Source organism: Dermacentor silvarum, chromosome 3 (genome assembly GCF_013339745.2).
Source record: "Dermacentor silvarum isolate Dsil-2018 chromosome 3, BIME_Dsil_1.4, whole genome shotgun sequence".
Classification (NCBI taxonomy): Eukaryota; Metazoa; Arthropoda; class Arachnida; order Ixodida; family Ixodidae; genus Dermacentor; species Dermacentor silvarum.
The window spans coordinates 19318492-19345763 of record NC_051156.1 but is presented as its reverse complement, the minus strand read 5'-3'; the positions used below and the strand labels follow the sequence as shown (position 1 = coordinate 19345763).

Here is a 27272-nt window from a genome sequence, read left to right as displayed (position 1 = left end):
AGCGCTAAATTGTTGGACTAGGTAGAGCGTGTAGCACTAAAAAGAGAGTAAATATTGGGCCATGCATTTTTGTGAGCGGCAGAGAGCTTAAATCATCAATTATCTTTACTTAAAATTACCGCCCCAATGGCTTAATTTTGAGAAGCAGTTCAACAAGCAAACGGCACTGGCAGAATCTATACTGATGTGTTGTTTAGTCCTCGTGCTACTGCTGAACTTTTCTTTTAATGACTGCGAAAATTTAATATTTTGCCTATAAACAACAATTCTTCTATTAAGAGTTTACTAACATATATTTTATGGGAATGTCGACATGATTAGCAGCATCAGAGACAACTGTGGACGAAGAAGACGACGGACGCGCGAGCAGTGGCGCGAGGGACGCGCGAGCTGCGGCTGGGCGCTCTTGTGCGCTGCTGGCCGAGACTGGAGCCTGCTAGCGTGGACGGGCGCCAATGTTAGTGCCCGTCACGTGGGGCCCCGGCTGCGTTCCGGGATGGAGTATGGTCGTGGGAAAGGCTGATGGCGTCCGTTCCGCAGCCAGTAGCGACTCCTACCCCGGCCTGCTGCGTGACCATTTCCGCGGTGCGAGCTGCACCTCTGATGTTCGGTGACGAGCGCTTCCGCCGGCTCCTCCTCCGTCGCCGTCATCGAACCTGGCGTGGGACCTGGTGGCGGCGTCCCACCAGGTCACGCGCTGCTGCGGTTCCCGGCGCCGCCGTTCGAGAAGGGCACCGCCGACGCAGGTGACGTCATGAGCGCCATGGCGCCGACACCACCTCAAGAGCGGCCCCGTCCCTCGGCGTTGCAGTGCGTGGTCTGAGCGAGAGGACGGGGTGGGCGGTGTCCAGTGTTCCGGTGAGATTTCGGGAGCTCGAGGCCAATCGCCAACGATAGCGGCAGCGGTACTAGACAGTTTTAGTTTAGCGTGGTTACCGGAATAGCGGGATCGAAGTGCGCATGCGCACAACGCTAACCGACCCATACCGTTTACCGTGCGCACGCTATTTCTCAGAGTTAACGTTACCGTGTTAGCGTGGTGTACGTAGTGTACGTAAAACATGGCGGCGGTCCCAGCCGCCCGCTTCGAACTGAATTTGGCGTTGTTTTTGTAGAATTCACTTCGTTCGTAGCAAATGACTACGTAAACGGCTTTTGCTTAGTTTCATGCCGCTTCGCCGAGAGAGTGTTATGACTAATCTTGAGGAATTTTCGAGATCGCTTCTCGTTTCGAACGCGCCTAAGCCTAACGAGAGAAACTTTTTTTGAGATCCGAGCGCCATTTGTCGCTGAAGTCGAGAGTAGGCGCGACGACGGCATATGGCCTCTGAGATGGGAGGATTTCGGAGGCTATGGTAGACAGCTTGTACTGCTTGTCTGTTTCGTTGCAGATCGACGGACATGTGAAGTAAAAATACAACGCGCTCCTGGCTTCCATTGCGCTGCCTATCGCACTTTCCGGACGCACACACACATAGAATTAGGTGCCCTGTGTATGCGAAATTCAAAGCGTAATGGAATAGCGTCCCGCACGTAAACTACGCTATCACGCTATACTAAAACTCTCTTTCTGCAAAGTTCGTTTGCGGAACGGTAACGCTATTTCCCGTAACCCCGCTATTACGCTAACGCTAAACTAAAACTGTCTACTGTTAGAGTGACAATCGGGATCATCTCGGATCTTCCCCTCTTGTCACCCGCGTGTTGCGGTGCGGTGCAGTCTCTGTGGTGGCAAGGCGGGCGGCGGCTCCTTCCGGCGACCTTGCTGCGTGCACTCGTCAGGACACGAAATTCAAAGCGTAATGGAATAGCGTCCCGCACGTAAACTACGCTATCACGCTATTTTAAAACTCTCTTTCTGCAAAGTTCGTTTGCGGAACGGTAACGCTATTTCCCGTAACCCCGCTATTACGCTAACGCTAAACTAAAACTGTCTACTGTTAGAGTGACAATCGGGATCATCTCGGATCTTCTCCTCTTGTCACCCGCGTGTTGCGGTGCGGTGCAGTCTCTGTGGTGGCAAGGCGGGCGGCGGCTCCTTCCGGCGACCTTGCTGCGTGCACTCGTCAGGACGAGGTCGGTTAGGAAAACTAGACCAGGTGTGCTTCAGGGGACGGTTTAGGTACCTTGCAAGACCTCAACGCCCAGGCTGCGCCACCTGGTCTGCCCAATCTTCGCGAGGAGTCCGTTCTGGAAGCCAGCCAGGTTTAGGGCCTGCGGGTTCTTGGAAGGCCTTGGTGACTCGGACGTTCCGATCGTCGTTCGGTGCATTAGCAGTCTACAAGGTCCGCCCGCCGCTATATGGGTGTTATGCCGTCGCTGCCAGCCACCGTGGGCCAGTGCCGTCAACGCCTTCGCACAGGGAGAGGCAGTGTGGGAACGCTGACATGGCCAACTGTGGACGAAGAAGATGGACGTGCGAGCTGCGGCTGGGCGCCCTTGGGCGTGGCCGGCCGAGACTGCTGGCGTAGACTGCGGGATCGAGCTGTTTCCCACAATTTTTAAACATTGTAGTAACGCCCCGTCAACATTTGGCCACCCACTTAGAAAGGAAATAATTGTGGAACAGCCATTGAGTAAGTCTGGAAAATTTTTCTGTGAGGTGTGGGAAGTTGTGTGTTCGTGATATTATTTGGCATTCCACAGCAGCAGAATAATGATTTAGGAACAATATTCCAAGTGAGACCAGCTTTATCCTCCGTGTTTCCTGGGAACGACTGTAGAAAAAATCGTTATTGTCGAATTAGGTCGCACTGAAAAACTCCTCGACTAAAAAAAATACTAGTGTCTAGTTACATTTAATTGAAATGTGTCTAGAAAAAAAAGTATAAGAAAGGACTCTTTGCTTCACACTAAAAATAGGCGCTAGAGGAAAGTAATTTCAATTTCTGAACGCATTAAAAATTATTTAGGAAAAATAACTAGGCTGTTTTGTTGAAGGGTTCAGCGTGCACGCACGCACCAAGTGAAAGAGACAGGTGGCGTCATTCTTGTCGTGTTTTTCTTTAATCCTTGCCCAACAACATTTCACTCGTGCTTCATCCAGACGGTGCACTTGCGGAGCGGATTCATGGGCGTGCCCGGGGCGCAGCCAAAGATCTTGCCGAACTTGTTGAAGTTCATCAGCGCCACGTTCACCCTGCGCGCGCAAAGAATCCGTGCCGTTGGAGCTGTGCGACTCGATTACCTCGATCAATATAACATTCATTAAAAGGGCAAGGGGTGCGATGGATAAGTTAGTTGCCTCAAGGCCGGTGCCAGCCCATGCACGACTCTTTAAAACCTGATAGGTGGATCGATTCACGGGGCTTATAAAAGTAACGACTATGAGAGACACCGAATAGACCGATCCCACCGGCCAATTTCACGACGCCACCGCTGCCGCGGTGCATGCTGGTGCTTGTATACATATTATTCATCCGGCCGCTCCAGCCGCCCGGAGTGCCTGTGCGTCCTGTTTCCAAACGATTTTTGGCAATTTTTATGGTTCGTGTAGAGCCATCGTGCGATGGGAGGATTGACCTGCTGCGTTCCTGGGTGCTACAACAACCACACAAGGGACAAAGGGTTCGGATTCTATGTGTTTTCTAATAAGCGATAGCTTCGAGAGACGTGGATCCAACGGATTAATAGGTGGTACTGGTAATACCACGGCCGCTGGATAAAAAAAAAAGGTGAACATGCAGGCGACGGTGAAAAGGCCACGGAACGGTGACTCCTTTCTGTCTAAAGTGGCGCGCGATTTATGAGGAACCAACTTGCTCGATACTACCTAATAATTTCTTTCTCATGATATAGATGCAGCAATGTGGATGCGTTTTTTAAAGCTGTTCAGTTAAGAAACACGAAAAAGGTGCAAAGTCAGCTAGATCACATTTCAGCAGTCGCCTAGAGAACGTCTTGACCGATAGCCGCAACGGAGACACCTTGAACGTCTTCGTTGCGGCTCCGCCAAGGCTGCGAAAGCTGCTCCGCGGAGGGAGAGTCTAACGGACTCGGGAGCGTCGTGTTAAATTATGGACTGCATATGAAAGGAGCACTGATATCTTGCATCTCACTTTCTTTTTCTGTTTTTTAGTTGAGTGCATGCAAGTAATCACAGTTTGAGGCGTCAATTCCTGGAACGCGCCACGAATCGCGGATCATACATTTAATGCGACAAATTCAAAATGCGCACAATGTGAAGCGCGGCTCCATGGCATGCCCGTCACGAAAATCGTTAAGTGCTGGTAACATGTAGCGTACGACTATGTGATTACTACTGTATTAAGCAGTGTTACCAAGCAAGTTATTGTGTTTTGCAAAGTACACCTAGTAAGCGACCATTTGCACAAATTTCGAACGCGTGCAGATGTATTCAGGTGGACACGTGCCACTCGATTTAGAACACGCACGCGATATTAAACATTGGCAATAAACAGCGACGGGGCACACTGACCGAAATCTGGCGGGGCTGACCCTTCCTTCCAGGATCATGTCGCGGAGCGCCGTCTTGTCCAAGTTCTCGCAGAGGCCCTGTTCAAAGCACAGGAGGAGTCGCTCGCGAAAGTACAAATTGAATATCCTTACTGGTGTTTTTTTTTGTTTTTCTTTCACAAACTACCGTTAGACATATAAAACGTGATGCCAAGAATCAAACAGCTGAATATATTCTAAGCTTGCTACTTTTGTAATTGCACGCCGTAAAGTACGCGAAGCCGGGAAAATCACGTCTGCTGCGAACGTTAAGCTCGAGCAACTGGTATTTTGCATGCGCGTCAAGATGTTTGCCACGAGCCCACTGAGCGTTGTCATGAAATCTTGGTCCGAGCCCTCGGGCTAGGTCACGTATTGTACATATTCACAGCTCTAGAAGTGGTGCGATCTTGACTTGGGGAAAGAGGTTCGGCTCATGCGCGACCACGTTCAATGAATAGTCCGTACCAGTGCGAAGGAGAGGAAGAAGACCTGGTTGAAGGCTGTCCCGTCTATGTGGTGGATGGTGTGCTCCTTGAGAGAGCTGGCATGGGCCTCGCGGTATGCCTGCGCCCACAGGCAAGGCCATGAAGCCTATACAAGAGACACTACAGACCTTTCACGAGCTTACTAGAGCGATAACTATACACGTGATCGTTCCATGAGAATGATGAACAAGTCGAAGACATGAAAACTAAATCCCTGGGATTGCACCCTGCATAAATATCCGGACCTTACGAGCTTTTAAGGCGGACGCCTTAGGTGTTGGCGGTGCCCTTGGCGGTGACCTTGGCGAAACTGTGCCGTGATGAAAAGTGGCCGACGCCGTAAAAAATGCTCGGATTGGCGGGACATTTCTCAAGGATGTAAACAAAGTAAATTAGTGGCTTTGAAAAGGAAATTTGGTACATCTCTGTCTCAGTGGGAATCGACCCTGGGGTGCGAGACGCTTTCCTGAAACCGCGGCTGCTCCACGTTTCTGGATTACAAAAGGTGCGTGCCTGATTGGACATGTCACGTCGCTCACTAAAGGTGTGGCCTAGTGCACTTTAGGTACTACGTGAAGTGTTCATATGTGGCGTTCAGGAGGTCACCTACGTGTGCTTCCCATTAGGTCTTGCAAGAAGTCTAGCCCCGATTGTATAACCTAATGCATCACCAATATGTCCAGATGTGCAGCAGGCTACAAGGCTTCAAGAGTGTAACAACTGCCGAACGTTTTTCTTTCTTTTTTCTGTCAGCTTGTCTTGTAGCTTCGTGCTGTTGCGCTGCACCACTGGGGTATAAATACGTTTCTGCTATATATATATATATATATATATATAGCTTACTGGAGCGATAACTTATATATATATATATATACATATGTCACTTTGCATGGCCTTTCACGCAACCAGCGACCATAATTGCACCTGATAAAATTTAACAGCAAAATGCGCGAAAGTTTGTGACATCGCTCTGTATTACAGCGACTGCGACGTTATGCATTAACTTATTTATGTGAGGTTTTACATGCCAAAACCACGATATGATCTTAAGGCATGCCGTAGTGGGGGACTCCAGAAGAATTTGGACCACCTGGCGTTCTTTAACGCGCGCCCAATGAAGGGACGTTCTTGCATTTCACCCACATCGAAATGCGGCCGGCACCTCTGGCGTAGCATGAAAGCGCCAAAGTTACTACGCCACCACGGCGGGTCCGTGTACAACACGATATGATACAACATTAAGTGTTTGACGCGCTAAGCCGTTAGGGCAAACTTGCCTGCGTGAAGGCAGAGTGACAATGTTTTTTTCACCGATTACTGACTGCTAAATCAATTAGTCACCCTAATCAATTATTTTTAATTATTAATTTACTGGACATTATGGTGTTCCGCGTGCGTAGGGGAGATAAAGGGTTAGGTCTTCGCGTGCTGCAAGTTATCTTTCAGCCAACTTTCATTTACCTTATCATTTCTACAGTTCCATTAAGGCATGATAATTAAGTTCCCCTACGCTTTCTTTGACGTTATTGTGCGTCATTGATTGTGATCAACAACAATTGCTAATGGTCTCCCATATTCTTCCGATTCTGTTGAGATATTCCCCTTTTTCGGCAGCGAACTTGGAAAAGTGCGCCGGAAGCATGCACTGCCCATCCCGCCTATACTTTTTGCTTCTTTATGCTAGTGCTTCACCGCCCGAGGGCGATCTACTTGCGGTCTCGAAACTATAGCAAGTATTAGCGGTACGGCCAGTACGGAACAGTGGCGAGGCGCATAGCCGAGCAAGTCTAAATTGCTTGCCTCACAAATGCAGTTCGAGTTGATAAGTTAAGCGTATACTTTCTAGCGCGACCATTCCTGCCCGGCTAAATTTACCTACGATTGCGCCATGCGTGGCGTAACAGCGGTGGCTACTGCGGACGCGACACATGCAATGTACTGGCTTCCTTCCTCTGCACAACGATACCAGGGCAAGGCGCGTGGGTTTATAGCATGGTTGCAGTGATTTAAGCGATAATGCTATAACATCTTTTCTTTACATCGTAAAAGGTACTTTGAGCCTTTTGCGGACTTCCACGTGAAAATTCTGTAATATTACGTTAAAAATGAGAACATTTGCCAGAACATGGGCAGCAAAAGCACTCGCATACCAGCACATAACACATATCACATAAGTACTCACCTATCGCGCCGGTAAGAAACTTATGACAGGGTTTTGTGACCGCTTTACTGCAATCTGCTGAGTTGCAGCCGCTTACCAAAGGTTTCTTAGCCAGAACGAACTTTGGTTCAGCTATGCGCACTGTTACGATGATGATGATCAAGCCACCGGATTGGTTCTGGACATGTACTAGCAAATGTACAACAATGGTGACTGTATATAGTTCTCATGCTGCGCAAGTCCAACAGTCAACCGTGCTGTGTACACGGCAATCTTCAGGCCACCAAAATATCGCAAAAGAATACAGCTCTTTTAGACACGCTGGGGCCTGCCGAAAGTCTCGTGTTACAAAATTAAGCACACAAGCTTCACTGCGATGTATTGTGTGTATGCTTCGACCAGGCTAGGCGGTGCGAAGAAATAATACCATGACAGCTTTTTTTTTAGTATAGCTCAAATTTTGTAAGTGTTAAGGTTACCTAAAAGGCGTCAAGAAATGGCTAACTGCATTTGCCATCACTGATGTATGCGACGCAGATCCAGCTGGAACGGACAAACATCAGACACGCTTGTTACACCTCGCTGTCATCGACTGGCAGATATTTGTCTTTGGAGCAGGGGCTAATAGTATTTTTAGTATACTAAAAACAGCGTCAATGCTAAAAAGAGAGAAAAAGAAATAAGCTTTGCGCGTTTGTTTCCGTTCCTGAGTGACAATTGAGGGGCGCCAACATTGCCTCCCATAAATGTGCTTACACAGTCTTCACCGCACGTTTATGTTATCAACAATGTGCTGACACCGTACTACGATAAATACGAAGCGGCTCATTCACTGCCCGTGACCTATGTTTCAGGCTTATTCAACAGTGCTCGAACAAGGGATGCTTCGACAAAGGAATTTCTCTCCATCAAGGAGGCAACTGCTTTCTTTGGCAGCATAACTGATCATACCAAATGGGCAGCAGCGTAAGTAGCGGGTGCGTCGAATCAGTTTCAAGGAGGAGGTGCGAGGGCAGGCGTCGCTCCAAAAGTGCCCGGATAAGAAGGAAAATTGGTCGTTCTTTATTGCACGGAGAACCTGGCTGCAAACACAGAAACGGTGCCATTCGTCGCGGTCGCGCCACAGCGAACGCAACTCGAGACGCCTAAGAAAATCACGGCGATATTTCCCAATGAACTCGTATAGCTTCTCCATTGAAAGTCATAAGCGTAAACCGGTACCCTAAATGTTAACAAATTTTCTATAATTATTGGCCTCAGGTTATACTAAAATGCAGTTCGGCAGTTGTCATTTGCCATCATTTTGTCAGTTACCACCATTTCCACTCCAGAAAATTGTTTTGACCGTCCGTGGTCTTAACGAAGACAAGTTCTCGTGTTGAAACGCGGTCTCCGAGGTCAGACTCCCCAGTTCGCTCACCTTTTGACAAACCTAATCTGCATATGATTGTCTCTTGTTTGCAATGCGTAATAAACATGCTTATCCTCCGAAAACTGGCTTTTTGAGGAATGAGAGTTTCAGTTTGCTTGTAAGTGGCCATCTGAATGTATGTGCCAATTGTGGAAGGACTGCCAGAAATGCAATGGCATTGTTTTTATCGTAGTGGTGCGCGCTGAAATGTGATGGCAACCTTCATCCATAGTTGCAACGTGTAACATGCTTTTAGAACACACTAATCGCTGAAGGCTGGAATGGTTACCCTAATTGCTTACGTGTCGCCGTTAGCAGCACACCGAGAGCGGAGAGCAAGACGCTTAGATTTTGTTACATTCTCGCTCTCTCTCTCACACACACAGACCTACAAAATTCAGGGAATCCTTCCCTTCACAATACCAATAGTCCGACCAGTAGAAGAGACGCTCGGAGGAATCTAGCGCCAGCAACGGCAGTGCGTGTTGAGTGTCTGCACTGTCTTTGTTAATGTTTTGCTAAGCAGGCTCACCTCGTAGATGGGCGCAATGACCATGTTATCCAAGATGTTCTCGGGTAGCGTAGACATGCCATCAATCTGCGCAGGAGGCGAACTGACTATATACAACTAAGCACAAAAGCAAACGTGCGCCGCAGGACAAGAGATGACTATGAATGCTATTGATAGAAAGCAAGCACAGCAACCATGTTGCATAACACTTTGGTCATTCGAAATAATCCACTTACAGTTGTAGATGCAAATTTCTCGTGTTGTGAGACGACAGGAAGAATAATTTCCACGACACTTCCTCGAAACATTTTTTCCATCTCGAGCACAATGATTATCACGAATATGTATGGCTTGTGCCTTCTACTGCGATGTAAATGCCAGTGTGAACATGCCAAATGAACCTTGTCTCATGTTCCTCCCTTCCACACTGACACTCACCAAAACACCATGCATAGTAGCTCCTGCCGCGTGCGGAAAAAATGCAAACAAATGAACACCGACTGTCTTCATTACTAATAGGATCGGCTTAATTAACATCACGATGTGACAAATTTAGTCAGTTTTGTTTATACTGTAGTTGACATAACTACATTCTGGCTTTGTGTTGCTCCACTGCTTTCGTGTTCATCGCCGTTAGATGGCCACCTGGCCACACTCCAAGCTTCTGCGGCTGCGAGTGGGGCAGCTGGACATACCGACCCTACTTCCATCCACATCCGCAGCCCAAGAGCTGCACAACAATTAAATTAAATCTCGAAGTTTACGCGCCAAAGCCACCATGAGGCACGCCACATAGTACGGATTAGTTTTGACAAGCTAGGGTTTTTTAACATGTACACGAGCGCTGTTGCACTTGGAAGCCATCGAAATGCGGCCGCCGGGATCGAACCGGCGACAGCACAACGTCATAGCAACCGTGGCGACTTGACTGAAAGATGGAACGACAGTTGTTCGCATGGACGACGGAACCTGCGACGACGATCGGAGTGGCGTTGCTATACGGTGACGGGCACCTTAAAGCTGTTGGCTCTGTCACTCGTTTTCGTGGTTGGTGGCAGAATTCCCCGCCAATAGGAAGGCCACGCGCACGCGCGCCACCGAGTTGCGCAGCAAGCTTACCAAAATATTCACAAGTTATTGTTTTGTAATATATCCACAGGCCTTTCGAGCTTTGCAGCTGCGTTATAGCGCTTACAATCGTGCAAACCGAGCTTCGAACGTTCATTGGGCCCATCGTATTAGGCTGGACGATATCTGACGATAGTTGCGCGCTTTTGTCCCTTGGCAGTCTTTAAATACTGGCCACACGTAACCGATTCTCTTTGTTCGACGACCGCCGCCCGTACTCGCACAAGTTTTTGCGGCCGTGCTAGATATTTGTACAATCTTGTTTCTGCGCGCGGTTTAGTACGTGAAAGAAAGGACAAATGTGAGACAGTAACGCGTCAAATAGCAGCTGTTTAATGACAGCCCCGGAAACAAACAGAACGCCCGCGCACGCTCGGCCGAGCCTGGGAGTGGCGTAGAAAAACATAGTCACTAAGAAGCCCGTCTCAGTCGAGTGTAAAACGATAGACGTGTGGCTGACGCAATCTCCCTATTTCTATAAGAAACAAATTCAACAAGACCGGACACTCCCATAAAGCCCAGCGGCCGAATTGACTGTAGCGCACCAAGCGGCTGAACCTGCACTTCCGGTTTCGGTTTTGGGCTCGCGGGAACGGCAGCCTAGGGGTGTTCCGGAGGCAGCCAGCGACGTCTTACGGGCCCAGAAACTGCCGTTAGACGTCGCTGGCTGGCTTTACCGGAGCGAACCCAGCAGGCGCCGTTCCCGCGCGCTCTACACAATGTTGGCTGCACTGATCGGCGCAGCGTTTGTTTTCGTTTCTACTTGTCTTGGTACGGAATAATTTCTTATTTAGTAAAAGAAATATGATTGCGAGCGATCCTTACAAGCCTCCATCGAATCTATCCGATGTGCAACGTGCAATTTCATAAAGTAGGCGCAAGACGCCTTGTGAAATGAGCAAATGTTTATTATTGCCATAACAATTATATGGACACTCCAGACGCCTTTCTGCCGTCGTCATGAGGTTTCATATAAATAATTTAATAATACTATATGGGGTTTCACGTGCCAAAACGATCACCTGATTATGAGGCACGCCGTACTGGAGGACTCCGGATTAATTTGGACCACCTGGGGTTCTTAACGTGCACCTAATTCCAACGTTACTAGACTAGCTTCAGTTGTAAAACTCGGCAGCGTTGCGCGGAACCGCCACCCGCCCGCGCATTCATGGCGCTGCAGTCGCACCCAGCTTCACTTCCCCACTAGCCGGCTACGCGAACTGGCCGGACGAAACACGCGGTGCAGTATTAGTGTATTCTGTGGTTGGTTGTTGATGGCGGATTTCAGGAAGCATGTCATCCGCGAAACTGTAGCCTTCGCCGCGTTTGTTAAGGATATTAGCAGACGATGCTGCATGTGTGTTGAGCCGGCGATAATCGACGCAAAATCTTACGGAGCCGTCCTTCTTTGTTGATTAACGAACAAGTCGACGACATGCTTCGACGTCAAGTAATTCCGAGCTTCGAAAAGTCCGTGGGCTTCTCCTGTCGTCCTTGTTGCGAAGAAGGCCAAACAAGATCACTCGCAAGGACGTTTATCCCCTGCCGCGCATAGACGACGCAATGACTGCCTACAAGGAGCCGAATTTCTTGCATCGATGGATTTGCGCTCATGGTATTGGCAAGTGCCCATGGAAGAAGTCGATCGGCCGAAAACAGCCTTTATCACGCCCGACGGCTTGTACGAGTTTAACGTCATGCCTTTTGGACTTTGTAACGCGCCCGCGACTTTTGAGCGCATGATGGACACAGTTGTGCGAGGCTTAAAGTGGCACACATGTTTGTGCTATCTTGACGACGTTGTAGTTTTCGCTCCCGACTTCACCACGCACCTCGAACGCCTCCTGCGTATTTTAACGTGTTTATTGAACGCCGGCCTACAATTAACTTTTTAAAAAAGTGCCGATTTGCTGCACGGCAACTCAGGATACTTGGTTATGTCGTATTCAAGGACGTAATTCTCCTCGACCCCGACAAACTTCGCGCCGTTTCCGAATTCCCCAAGTCAACGTCCATGAAAGAACTGCGCCGTTTCATCGGTCTGTGCTCCTAGTTCAGACGCTTCATTCGGAATTTCGCCGCTATCGTATTGCCCCTGACAAAGCTCCTAGGAAGCAACGGGCTCCTCACCTCGTGGTCATCAGAGTGCGACGAGGCGTTCACGAATCTTCGCCGTCAAGCTCACCATTTCACCATTTGCGATGACCTGGACCGGTATTTTGTAGCGATGCCTTATGACTTATTCTGTATACAAGTCTTAACATTCACCGCTCACGGCAGGCTGATTCCGTTGTTAACGCGAGCGGACCGTCGCTCTGACCACTGACAAAGCGCGATAATCGCGAAAAGGCATTAGCACCGGAAAGGCATCGCTACAAAATACCGGCCCTGGTTCACCGACGCAATTACAGCTCCGACGGCCGCCAGTGGTTGTTAGTAGTGCCTCGCAGCCTGCGTTACCACATATGCGCTGGCTTGCCAGCGCCGATCCACAGTGTGCACACTCTGGCGTTTTCAAGACTTGCCAGCGCCTTCAACAGCGGTACTACTGGCGAGGGATGTACAGCTACTTTCAGAAGTTCGTACGCTCTTGATCCGATTGCCAGCGCCGAACATCTTCACCCCGCCTCTCGCCAGCCGGTCTGCAACCTTTACCTTGCCGGCCCTTTGGACGCGTCGGCATCGATTTGTACGGGCCTCTTCCGATGACATCGGCTGGAAACCACTGGGCCATTGCGGCAGTTGACCACCTCACGTGATACGCTGAAAATGCGGTGCTTCCGGCAGCTACAGCGCGCGATGTTGCCTCCTTCCTGCTTCGTCGATTCATCCCACGTCATGGGCCACCCCACGAGCTGCTCAGTGACCGCGGGCGTGTCTTCCTCTCCGAAGTAGTTGAAGCTATTTTCAAAGAGTGCCACGTTGTTTGTAGCACAACAACGCCGTACCATCCTCAAACCAATGGACTCACGGATCGCTTCAACCGTACGCTCGGCGACATGCTCTTAATGTACGTCGTTTCCGACCACATGGACTGGGATGCTATTCTGCGCTTCGTAACCTACGCGAACCATACCGCTACGCAGACCACTACTGGCTTTTCGTCATATTTCTTATTGCACGGTCGGCACCCACCGCACACCATCGACTCAATGCTACCATACCGGCCGGATGCATCTGAATGTGCGCCCATTTCTGATACGGTGAGACATGCATATTCACGCTATGCGTCTGCTGTGCTTGAATATCTTCAATGACCAAGAGCTCCAGAAGAGCACTCGCGGTGACCCCACTTCTGCGCCCACCTTTTTTCCTGGAGCGCTTCTGTGGCTCTCGGTCCCTTCCGCTACACCTGGCCTGTCTACCAAGTTGCTGCCCAAGTATGAAGGTCCCTACTGCATCGTAGAGCGTGCATAACCCGTCAACTATGTGATTGAGCCCGTTGAACCGTCTTCGGACATCCGCCGTCGTGGACGAGACATTGTCAACATCGAGCGCCTCAAGCCGTATTATGATCCACTGATAGTGACGAGCTGCAAGGTCGCCGGACGGCTCCCTTTTCGCCCCCGGGGTAATTGTAGCGAAGAAGAGGGACGATACAGTAGGGCATCCTCACCAGCGCTGTCTAGTGGGTCAGTCTCTCGAGCGCATTGCTCGGACTACGCCGCTCGCGCTCAGGGTTCCCTGAACTGATCCAACGGTTGGCCCTAACGCTAGTCTGCAATAAGCGCCTTTACAGTAGTTGTTTTTTGGTTATTCGAGGCAAAAGTTCACCTTAATAAGCATTTGTCTTGTCCGCTCGTCCTGTGTTCACCAGCGTTGGACACGACCCATGACGCCGATCCACAGTGTGCACACTCTGGCATTTTCAAGACTTGCTAGCGCCTTCAACAGCGCTTACTACTGGCGAGGGAGCTACGTTCAGAAGTTCGTACGCTCTTGCCCCAAGTGCCAGCGCGGATCGTGCAGCCACCGCATTTATGGACGCGGCCCAGTACTCATGCACTTTCGTGATAGCAGTCGTGGACGGCAACGAAAGGTTACGATCATCTGCATCGGTTAAAAGGACCACCAGCGCTAAAGCAGGACTGATAGCCGTAGCCATCGCAATGGCAGACCCCACATTTACCCATGTCCTCACGGACTCGCGTGCCGCAATTCGGGCTTACGAAAGTGGCAACGCATCTAAATAAGTAGCACGTATACTGCTAGCGAGCTCAAAAGAGAGCAAACGATGCCTCTCCTGGTTCTCCGCTCACATGGGGAAAGGCATTCACCCGCAAAAACCCAACTTCAATGAAACAGCTCACGACCGTGCGCGAGGACTTGCCCGCCGCGACGGTCCCACGGCCTCCGAGGGGCTGGACATTCAGTTTAATGACCCGTTTAATGACCAGTTTAATGATAGTGTGAGGTGATTTATCAAGAAATCACCTCACACTATCAAAAGGTAGAATCAAATACCCGCTCCCGCACGTCAAACCCGAACGCGCGCAGGCGGCCGCGTTTCGAATGCTACAAACGGTCTCGTATCCGTAACGAGGCCTACTAAGTCACTACAACTCAGACATCCCGGCAAATTGCCTAGACTGCCCAGAACGTTATTGCTCACTCTCGCACATGCTATGGCAATATACCGCGTTACCAAAGGGCCCTCTCTTCAGAGAGCCCGAATGGGAAGAAGCCCTCAAAAGCTCGGACCTCAAACTCCAACTCAAGGCCGCCCAGAGGGCCCAAGAACTGGCAGAGCGTCACCACGTTCCTGTCCTGACTTGGGCGTCGCCTACAGTTTCGGCCGTATGAGCTCCCTACGTGGGATCTCCAACGGCTTAAAACTCCTCAGGACCTCAATAAAGTTCTTGACTGACTTACTGGCGGCTGCTCTACTCGACCGTGAACAATATGCACTTGGTATCTTATATAGCGTGGAATGACCCGTCTTAAAAAATGAATAAAGAAAACGCGATGGACGATAGATGGGCAACCCTGCACATTCACGCTACGCGTCTGCTGTGCTTGTCACAATGTCACTCCCTCACCAGAACAGTCCCTGGTGCAGTATTCGGCCTTCGGCCACTACCTCCCTCCTGACTCCTGTAATTAAGCCATGGCCCTCGGTCCCCAGCAGCTGTGGAGCACCTGATCAAGGCGGCGGCCAGACTGCCGACGCGGCAGAGGGTGCTAAGAATCTCTGTGTCCGGAGAGGCTGCCACTGGAAACTGAACCTGACAACGTTCAACGCGCGCACCCTCTCTAGTCAGTCTAGCTTAGAAGCTAGGTCTATTTGCGGAATTATCAGGCATTACCTGAGATATTGCTGCCCTTATGGAGGTAATTAGAAGAACTGGTGAGGCTTATACAGTGCTGACTAACGGCCACGTCCTCTGCTACAGAGGTAGATAAGAGAGAATATGGGGTGGAATTTCTAATCGATGAACACATAGCTGGAAACATTGATGAATTCTACAGCATTAATGAGAGGGTAGCAGTCGTAGTAATCAAGCTGAATAGGAGGTATAGAATGAAAGTATTACTAGCCTACGCCCCAACCTCCAGTCAGGATAATGAGGAAATACGAGTTTTATGAAGATAATGAATTAGAAATGAGAAAGGTGAAAACTCAGTATATATATATATATATATATATATATATTGTACCGAAGCACATCGGCACCAGCTCTGTGCCAGCCTCTGCGGAAGAAGACGTTGAGGATCGTGTGGTTCGCGCTAGGTCGGTTTTCGAACGAACCAGCTTGTTTTAACCGTCAAGCTTCGTCAAGTCTACCTGCCGAATACTCTTGTCACATTTGGTGGAAGTGCTGGGTCGTCCCTTTCAGCGTCCTGGAACTCCGCAGCCGTACGCTACCATCTGCCTTCGCTATGACCGAGGACGCCGGCCCCTCGCGAGCTGCTCCCGCTCCCACACCTGTCGTGTGCTCTGGGGTGCTTCGTCAGCGTGATCCTCCAGACTTCAGTGGCACTGACGGTCACGACGTGGAAGACTGGCTGGCCGAGTATGAACGTGTTAGCGCTCACAACAAGTGGGATGACCGCGACAAGCTGACTTACGCCATCTTTTACCTTGCCGGCGTGGCCAACCTGTGGTTCAAGAACCACGAAGCTGATTTTACCACCTGGTCAGCGTTCAAAGAGACCCTCGTTTCGTTTTTCGGGCGACAAGCGGTGCGCAAGCTTCGCGCTGAACACAGTCTCCGTGGACGATCTCAACAAATTGGCGAGACCTTCACGAGCTACATTGAGGATATCATCGGCCTCGGTAGGCGGGTGAATGCGTCCATATCGGAACCTGAGAGAATCAAACACATAATGAAAGGCATAGACCATGACGCCTTTCATATGCTCGTGGCCAAAAACCCACAGAGCGTTACTGAGGTTATTCAACTTTGCCAAAGTTTTGACGAGCTACGTAAACAGCGCATCCCCACATGTCGCCCTGGAATGCAACCGGCTGACCTTTCAGCTTTGGCTCCCAGCAGCGCTTGTATTGACTACGCCTCCTTGCTGCCTCAAATTCAGCAATACCTACGCGAGGAAGTTGCGCGTCAGCTCTTTCTTGTGGCATCGGTCACCGAGCCTCTCCAAACACTGGACTAGTCGCTTTGTCGGGTTATCCAGACGCAAGTTGCTGAGGCCCTGCCGTCCCCTGCTTCGCCGCCGCAAGTTACGGCACCGCTACAAGTTACGCCTACGGCCCCGCTACAGGTTACGGCACCGCTCACTTATGCTGGTCTCATGCCCAACCGACGCCAGTCCCATCCAGCCCAGCCACCAACTTCTACACGCCGCCAAGTCCTGTACGGCCGGTTTATGCACCGTTCTCGCATCCGAGACCACCTATCAGCCCCTGGCGCACTCCGGACAACCGGTCAGTGTGCTACGCTTGCGGTATTCCGGGACATGTTGCGCGCCTCTGTCGCCGCCGCGGACTCTATTTTCGCGATGGTGCTCCCAACCTTGGCCATGTCCCTCAACAAGCTACACACCGTCTTGCACCTGACGCAACGGACTCGTATTCCCGTCGCCCCGCCTTCAATTCACGCCGATCTCCTTCTCCCCGCCGCCGCTTCCTTTCCCCCATGATTCGCCGTTCCAACCATGCCCAGGAGGAAAACTAACAGCCGCAGTTCCTGAGGCAAGAACTGCGTCGTCGTCGAAATTTGCAAGGCCTCTTCTTTCACCGCCTAACGAGATTGTAGTGTTTCTAGACGGTGTCGCGACGAACGCTCTTGTTGACACAGGAGCAGCTATTTGTGTCATTAGTGAGTTTCTATGCCGCAAACTGAACAAAGTGACTACTCCGCTTTTTGATATTTCGCTACGCACAGCCAGCTCGCAGCACGTCCAGCCTTCGGCCACCTGCACCGCTCGTGTTTTAATTCAAGATGCGCTCTACGTTGTCGAATTTGTCGTCCTTTCTCATGCATCGCATGACGTTATCCTGGGCTGGGACTTCCTTACCGCGCATCATGCAGTTGTCGACTGCACTCGTGCACAACTCGCCTTGTCTCCGTTCTGTACCACAACCGTCGAAAAGTGGTTGTCGCTGCTGACGTCGTCATCCCTGCTTTCTCTGTCGCCTTAGTGTCCGTCACCTGTGACGCTGTCCCCAATTCCACTGCACTTTTTGCACCGTCTGAGGAATGTGCGCGTCGCCGGAACCTTGTCCTACCGTTTGCAGTCGTCACACTTGATGATGATTCCGGTGCCGTTTACGCGTGCAATCCGTTTCCCTGCCCTCCAACTCTATTACATCTTTTGGACGTCTCGACACTTTTGATGCTATCTTTCCGTTTGATGCGCCTTGCGATACGACCCCACTGCCTATCGGTGCCGTCACTACTGCCGCCGCTCCCGCCACACCCGCCTCACCCGACCACGACGTCTTGTTGCGCAGCGTCGATAACGCGCTCCCGCAAACTCAGCGCAATCAGCTCATTCAACTGCTTGACCGTTTTCGGGCCTCTTTCGACCTCGGCCAACCTTGTTTGGGGCGCACGTCAGCGGTTGTTCACCGTATTGACACCGGTCGCCATGCTCCACTACGTCAGCGTCCCTACCGAGTGTCCCAAGCCGAACGCCGCGTCATTAGTGAACAAGTCGATGACATGCTGCAACGTGGCGTGATCCAGCAATCACACAGTCCTTGGGCTTCTCCGGTCGCACTGGTGCGGAAAAAGGACGGCTCAATCAGATTTTGCGTGGATTACCGTCGACTAAGCAAGATCACACATAAAGATGTTTATCCTCTACCACGAATAGACGATGCCCTCGATTGTCTACAAGGTGCCGAATTTTTCTCTTCCCTGGATCTTCGATCTGGATACTGGCAAGTGCCGATGGCTGAAGCGGACCGTCCGAAAACGGCTTTTGTGACCCCTGACGGGTTATACGAATTTAATGTGATGCCCTTCGGCCTGCGCAACGCGCCTGCGACTTTCGAGCGGATGATGGACACTATCCTCCGGGGACTTAAGTGGCGTACCTGTCTGTGCTACTTAGACGACATAGTTGTCTTCTCTCCCAATTTTGAATCTCATCTTAATCGCCTCGAGCAAGTTCTTGAGTGTCTCACGGCCGCCGGTTTGCAATTAAACTTGAAAAAATGCCATTTTGGTGCCAGACAGCTTACGATTCTAGGCCACGTCGTTTCACAAGAGGGAATCCTGCCAGACCCTGCCAAACTGCGTGCGGTTGCCGAGTTTCCCAAGCCAACCACTCTTAAAGAGCTCCGTAGCTTCATCGGCTTCTGCTCTTATTTTCGGCGTTTCATTCGTAATTTCGCCTCTATTATCGCCCCCTTGACTGAGCTACTTTCCAGCAGCATTGACCCCTCGGCGTGGACTCCCGATTGTGATGAGTCCTTTACGACGCTCCGCCGGCTCCTTACGTCCCCTGCAGTACTGCGCCACTTCGATCCCAATGCGCCTACTGAACTTCACACGGACGCTAGCGGTGTCGGTCTTGGTGCTATTCTCGCCCAACGCACAGACGGCTATGACGCGTATGTCGTTGCGTATGCCAGCCGTACCCTAACAAAGGCAGAGTCAAACTATTCTGTAACGGAAAAAGAATGTTTGGCAATTATTTGGGCGATCGGCAGATTCCATACTTACCTTTACGGACGCCAGTTTGACGTTCTGACTGACCACCATGCATTATGCTGGTTGTCATCTATGAAAGACTCCACTGGCCGCCTCGCTCGTTGGGCTATACGCCTTCAAGAATATGACATACGTGTCATTTATCGCTCGGGACGCAAACATTCAGACGCCGATGCCCTATCCCGTTCTCCGCTGCCTCCTGACTTACTTTGCTTACGAACTTCCACCTGCGATTCGTCGTCCCTCAGCATCACCGACATGCCGGCCGAGCAACGCAAGGATCCCTGGATCGCTTCTCTGCTTGACGTTCACTCCCACCGTTCACTTGAATCTGTTTCAGGCACCATTCGTCGCCAAGCGCAACACTTTGTCGTTCGTGAAGGCTTGTTGTACCGCCGCAATTACCAAACCGATGGCCGCAGGTGGCTGCTTGTTATCCCGCGTCAGCTGCGCTTAGACATATGCACGGCCTTCCACGACGATCCTCAATGCGGCCACGCTGGTGTATTCAAGACCTACTCCCGCCTACGCCTGAGGTATTACTGGCACGGCATGTATTGATACATTCGCCAGTACGTGCGGTCATGCCTTAAGTGCCAACGCCGCAAGGCTCCCCCTCATAGCACCGCGGGACCTTTTCAACCTTTACCGTGCCCTGTACGACCATTTGACTGTGTTGGCATTGATCCTTACGGTCCCCTCCCGAACACTCCTGCAGGAAACCGGTGGATCGTTGTCGCCGTCGACCATCTCAAACGGTACGCTGAAACATCTGCGCTGCCAGCTGCCACCGCGATAGACGTCGCTCGCTTCCTTCTTTGCCACCTCATTTTGCGACTTGGTGCGCCCCGTGAATTATCAAGCGATCGTGGCCGCGTCTTCCTCTCAAGCGTTATCGAGGCACTGCTCCAAGAATGCCGCATTGTTCATCGCACCACCTCTGCATACCATCCTCAAACCAATGGCATGACGGAGCGTTTCAACCGTACCCTTGGAGATATGCTTGCGATGTACGTGTCCGATGATCACTCCAATTGGGACCAGGTGCTCCCCTTCGTCACGTACGCCTATAACTCTGCGCCACAAACTACCACCGGCTTCTCTCCTTTCTTTCTTCTATATGGACGTGAACCATCATGTTCCGTGGACACCATTCTCCCCTACCGACCCGATATTTCTGAAGCCACGCCCGTTTCCGAAGCGGCTGCTTACGCTGAAGAGTGTCGTCAACTGGCTCGCTCGTTTACCGCGCAAGACCAATGTCGCCAAAAATCTCGCCATGACGAATCCGCATCTAGTGTTCACTATTCCCCAGGAATGCTAGTTTGGCTCTGGGTCCCGTCCACTACTCCCGGCCTTTCGACCAAGGTTCTATCGAATTACCATGGTCCCTACCGCGTAGTAGAGCAAACGTCTCCTGTGAACTACATCATCGAGCCACTCAAGCAATCTTCCGACCACCGCTGCCGAGGGCGTGAAACAGTTCACGTCGCACGGCTGAAACCGTGCTACGACCCTCCTGTGCTGTCATTCCCCTAAGTCGCCAGGTTGGCTCCTTTCTGCGTGGGGAGTGATTGTACCGAAGCACATCGGCACCAGCTCTGTGCCAGCCTCTGTGGAAGAAGACGTTGACGATCGTGTGGTTCGCGCTTGGTCGGTTTTCGAACGAACCAGCTTGTTTTAACCGTCAAGCTTCGTCAAGTCTACCTGCCGCATGCTCTTGTCACAATATATATATATATATATATATATATATATATATATATATACTGTAGTCATGGGCTACTTCAATGCAAAAGTGGGGAAAAAGCAGGCTGGTGAGCAAGCAATTGGCAACTACGGCATCGAATCTAGGAAAACTAGAGGAGAGATGTTGGTAGAATTCGCGGACAGGAATAGGCCCCGAATAATGAATACCTTCTTCAGGAAGCGCAGCAACAGGAAGTGGACCTGGAAAAACCCTAATGGAGAAACAAGAAATGAAATAGATGGCATACTCTCTGCCGACAGTGCAGGATGTAGAAGTGTTAGGTAGGGATAATGTGCAGTGACCATAGGCTAGTGAGGTCTAGGATTTCTCTCAATTTGAAAAGAGAAAGAGTAAGATTAGTCAAGAATAAACAAGCCAACCTAGACGAAGTGAGGGTAAAAGCAGACCAATTCAGGCTGGTGCTCGCAAACAAATATGCCGCTTTAGAACAGGAAGAGGAAGACAACATAGATGTAATGAATGAAACCGTAACTAGACTGATTTCAGAAGCAGCAATTGAAGTGGGAGGTAAGGCACCAAGGCAACCAGTAGGTAAGCTCTCCCAAGTAACAATGGACCTAATAAAGAAACAACAAAATATGAAAGTGGCTAACTCGAGAGATCAGATAGCATTCGCTGAACTGTCAAAACTGATAAACAGGAAGAAAATAAGGGATATTCGAAATTATAACGTGGAAAACATTCAGAAAGCAGTAAAATATAGACGCAGCATGAAATCAGTGAAACGAAAACTTGGTACAGGACAAGGCAAGATGTATGCACTGAAAGATAAGCAGGGTAATATCAGCAATTTCGATGCCATAGTAAAAGCAGTGGAAGAATCCTGTACTGACCTGTACAGTGCCCAGAGCAGCCATAAAACTTTTATTCGAAGTAGTGATGAACAGGATACAGAGGCTCCTTCTATAACTAGCGATGAAGTTAGAAGGGCCTTGCAAGGTATGACCAGGGGAAAAGCTGCTGGAGAAGATGGAAGAACAGTCGATTTAATCAAAGATGGAGAAGATATCATGCTTGAAAAGCATGCGGCCCTTTATACACAATGCCTCATGACTTCAAGTGTACCGGAGAGTTGGAAGAATGCCAACATTATACTAATCCATAAGACGGGAGACGTTAAAGAATTGAAGCATTATAGACCCATTAGCTTGCTTTCAGTACTATATAATATATTCGTCAACCAAGAGGCTACAGGAAGAGATATTCTACGATGGATCATATCCATGCCATCAATCAGGCAATCGAGAAATCTGCGGAGTACAATCAACCTCTCTAAATGGCTTTCACAGATTATGAAATGGCATTGGATTCAGTAGAGATACCAGTAGTCAGGGGCGTAGCCAAGGGGAGGGGGGGTTCAAGTACCCCCCACCGCGAAATTTTCTGCGCAACACCCTCTCCCCCCGGACACACACACACACACACACACACACACACACACACACACACACACACACACACACACACACACACACACACACACACACACACACACACACACACACACACACACACACACACACACACACACACACACACACACACACACACACACACACACACACACACACACACACACACACACACACACACACACACACACACACACACACACACACACACGCACGCACGCACGCACGCACGCACGCACGCACGCACGCGCGCACACACACACACACACACACACACACACACACACACACACACACAACACACACACCACACACACACACACACACACACACACACAACACACACACACACACACACACACTTACCCACCCTTATTTCTCGTCGCTTCGCGCTGCCATGATTCAAGCAACCGGTGCTACTAGCACCGTTACATTCCTGGGCGCTTCCGTTTGGGTTGGTAATTTACAGTGAATCATGTCTGCATACGGAAACACGTGTGGCGTTGTTTGTCAAGGCTTTGGAACTCTGTGAGGTCTTTGGCGAGAATGTGGCGCGATGAGAGGCCGTTGCTCCAAACGCCCACTGTACCTGTCGTACCTATTGTACTTATTGTATTTGCTTGCGCTCACTTTACTTTTTATTCAGTTGCTTCACGCGCACACGCGCACACGGGGGGGTCTCATGTCTTTGATATACATATACAGAGTCTGCTCAAACTGCCGACATTTACTATCGATCAGGTCACGTAGCGGACAGCTGACGCTTGCCCCCCCCCCTCCCGGTCGGGTCGGTGAACCCCCCCCCCCCCCTCCACTTCCGAAAAATTGTGGCTACGCCCCTGCCAGCAGCCACAGAGGCATTGAGTAATGAAGGACTACAAGAGGCATACGTGAATGTCATGGCAAATATCTACAAGGATTCCGCAGCTACCTTGGTTCTCCACAAGAAAAGTGGAAAGTTATCTATCAAGAAAGGGGTCAGGCAAGGAGACACAATCTCTCCAATGCTATTCACTGCACGCTTAGAAGAAGCATTTAAGCGCTTAGACTGGGAAGGCTTAGGAGTGAGGATCAACGGCGAATATCTCCGCAACCTTCGGCTTGCAGATGACATTGTCCTATTCAGCAACAAGGGGGGAAAATTACACCAAATGATTGAGGACCTTAACCGAGAAAATGTAAGAGTGGGGTTTAAGATTAATATGCAGAAGACAAATATAATGTTCAATAGCCTGGCAAGGGAACAAGAATTCAGGATCGCCAGTCAGCCTCTCGAGTCTGTAAAGGAGTACTTTTATCTAGGTCAATTACTCACAGGGGACCCTGCTCATGAGAAGGAAATTTATAGAAGAATAAAATTGGGTGGAAGTGCATATGGCAGGCATTGCCAAATCATGACTGGGAGCTTACCACTGTTGTTGAAAAGAAAAGTGTGCAATCATTGCATTTGACCGGTGCTAACATATGAGGCAGAAACTTGGAGGTTAACAAAGAATATCGAGAACAAGGACCGCACAAAGAGTGATGGAACGAAAAATGTTAGGCCTAACGTTAAGAGACAGGAAGAGAGCGGTGTGGATCAGAGAGCAAACGGGGATAGCCTATATCCTAGTTGACATTAGGAGGAAAAAATGGAGCTGGGCAGGTCATGTACCATTAAAGTTACAGAAGGAGGAGGAAACAACTTTATTAAGAGAAATTTCAGCGCGTTGTAGATTGCCGCTTGTCTGCGGCGACCTCTTCCGCCCAGGCAATGATTCCTTTTTGTAGCTTTTCTTCTAGAGACCGTATTAGGGTCTCCCATGCCGTTTCAGAGGGAGTTGGCAGAAGCTTTCTGGATGGGGGAAGGCCCTCGCATTCCCAGGCGATGTGTCTTTGGTTTGCTATGGCATTTTTGTCGCAGTTTTGGAATATTGGGTCAACTTCCCCATCTGTGAAGCTCGCTAAGCGATGATGAGGTGGCTGTTAGTTTGAATTCGGTGGAGGATAGTGGCCTGCGCTCTCGTAAGGTTGCTGGGTGGTATTGGGTATATTCTCCTGTTCTCTTTATATAGGTTGGTAAGTTCGTTGTAAGAAGTCATCGGGGGGTCCGGTTCCAAGGAGAGCGCGACCCGGTTTGTTAACCGTCGGGCCACTTTATGCGCTTCCTCGTTGCCGGGATTTACCGAGTGAGCAGGGACCCATGACAAGATTGATTTTATTGCGATAGCAATTATATGGACACTCAAAAGCAGATTTCTGCCGTCGGCGTCGCCGTCGCCGTCGCCGTCGCCGTGAGGTTCCGTATGACGTCATTTGGAGATGAAATCGTCGCCGCGCGCCGAACGCTGTATGTGCGAGTGAAAGGGCGCGAGGGGCGCGTCTTTCACGGGGAGTGAACGCACGGCGGAGAACAAACGCGCGTTCTGCGCCGTGCTCGCTTAAGGGCTGCAGAAGTAGGCGTCTCTTTTCTCCTTTACAATCACCATATATGTAGAGCAAACGCGCCTTCTTCGGACGCGCGAGAGGCCGTGGGGGAGGGGGAGGGAAGGGAGGCGACGTTTAGCTGCGGCACCAAGTGCCTATTTATATCAGAGGCTCCAGCAACAGTCACCAACGCCGCACGCATTTTGAGCTAACGCGGGCAAAACGCCGATGGCGTCGACAACAGTTCTGCGTGTTGTTGCTACCAAAGCCGCTCACCTTACTTCGTATGACATTGCTGTGTTGCTATCGCATTCATTGCTTCGCCCTTAGGGCGAAACTGTGACATTTTTTTGTTCTGTCTTCCTGGTTGAAGTTTCTCAAGATCTTGGCTGTATTTAGTCCCACACTGCCCCTCATAAAGCTGAGAATAGCGCTCTTAGAGTCGCTCAGGACAGTATGGGTAGTTGGGTTCATGATGGCCAGCGCTATGGCCACTTCTTCGGCCTATTTGATTGATTCGGCTCTAGTTGAGGCCACATTTACGATTCTAGATTTTCCGTCCACGGCACTAAGGGTGTATGTGTTGTATCCCTGGTTGGCGGCATCGACAAAGACCGCGGTTTGGTCTTGCTCGTGCTTTTCGCGTAGTTTGTATGCTGCCGTCGTGCGTTTTCTCCTGCTGTCGTGCCTGCCCGCCAGGGTGTTTTATTGCGATAGCAATTATATGGACACTCCAAAGCAGATTTCTGCCGTCGGCGTCGCCGTCGCCGTCGCCGTGAGGTTCCGTATGACGTCAATGGAGATGAAATAGTCGCCGCGCGCCGCCGAACGCTGTATGTGCGAGTGAAAGGGAGCGAGGGACGCGCGCTTTCACGGGGAGTGAACGAACGGCGGAGAACAAACGCGCGTTCTGTGCCGTGCTCCCTTAAGGGCTGCAGAAGTAGGCGTCTCTTTCCTCCTTTACAATCACCATATATGTAGAGCAAACGCGCCTTCTTCTGACGCACGAAAGGCCGTAGGGGGGAGGGGGAGGGAAGGGAGGCGACGTGTAGCTGCGGCACCAGGTGCCTATTTATATCAGAGGCTCCGGCAACAGTCACCAACGCCGCACGCATTTTGTGCGAACGCGGGCAAAACGCCGACGGCGTCGACAACAGTTCTGCGTGTTGCCGGTGCTGCTGCATGTCCAAATTTATACAGCTGATAAAGCTACTATCATTACTCCGTATAGCTCTCTACAAATTTGCTATCGCAATTGATGCTTTGCCTTTCAGGTGAAACTGCGACAATTTTTGGGTATTGGCTTGATTAGTAGGTAATGTCTGATTGCGAGAGATAGTGGTGCTCTGCCTCCCGTAGTGTATATGGGTTTAGTGTTCAGTCTACTCAGGATGTGTAGTCCCGTCATCGTGTCTGATAGCCGTGTTATTTGTGCTGTTTTGTGTGCTTCGATCAGCTCCTCTAGGGTGTTGTGCATTACAAGTTGGAGGAGCTTCTCGGTGCTGGTATAAACAGGCAAACCTAGTGCCCATTTGTACGCTTGTCGAATTATAACTTCTATTTAAGCTTTGTCTGATTTACGGAGATGATAATAGGGGAAAGAGTAGACTATGCGGCTGATTAGGAATGCCTGAATCAACCTACACAAGTCCATCTCCTTCATTCCTCTGTGTCTGTTGACCACTCGCCTGAGCAGTCCACAAATTTGTTTGGCGGTGTTCTGCAGTTTTGTGAGGGCCGCGGTATTCTGCGTGTTGTGTTGAATAAGCATGCCCAGCACTCTAATGGTGCTTGTTGATCGGTGAATGTTTGATCGGTGCTTGTTGTTGGGTGTCAGTGTCTGGCGTCTTTTTGGCTTTATTTCTAATGATTAGGAGTTAGGATTTCGTGGGCGAGCATGTTAGCCCGTTGTGTCTGATATACTCTTGCACAACATTTGCTGCCTCCTGTAACGCGTCATTTATCGCAACATCCGAGCCGCTGTTTGTCCAGATGGTAACATCGTCCGCGTATATGGCATGTTTGATGTGTGGTATCCTGTTTAGAAGTCTAGTGTTTGACGAAAACTCGTCTGGCGAGGACAGAACATGGCTGTATAAACGTACACTCGCCAACTGAAGAATACAAAAACAACAGATTGACGTTTCGGCGCCAAGTACGGGTGTCTTGTTCACAATGAACGAATGCATGGTGATCAAATAACGATCACCATGCATTCGTTCATTGTGAACAAGGCACCCGTACTGGGCGCCGAAACGACAATCTGTTGTTTTTGTATCCTGTATAGTTGTTGTGGTAGGTTCATCATGGTGACATTGAAGAGTAGGGGTGAGAGGACGGCACCTTGCGGGGTGCCTCTTGTCCCAGTAAGCTTTTGACCACGCACTTCACCCAGTTGGATGGT

General features: G+C 50.2%; 1 protein-coding gene across 1 annotated transcript in view; it reads right to left on the bottom strand.

Annotated features, from left to right (window-relative positions):
* Positions 1–3020: 3020 nt before the first annotated feature.
* Positions 3021–27272, bottom strand: part of LOC119445361 (neprilysin-4) — a 191880-nt gene continuing 167628 nt past the window's right edge. The window contains exons 10-13 of the mRNA XM_037709669.2: positions 9048–9113; positions 4924–5022; positions 4439–4515; positions 3021–3139 (exon numbers count right to left, since the gene is read on the bottom strand). Of these exons, the coding sequence (XP_037565597.1) occupies positions 3028–3139; positions 4439–4515; positions 4924–5022; positions 9048–9113 (354 nt within the window). The 3' untranslated portion in view covers positions 3021–3027. The remainder of the gene's footprint in view (positions 3140–4438; positions 4516–4923; positions 5023–9047; positions 9114–27272) is intronic.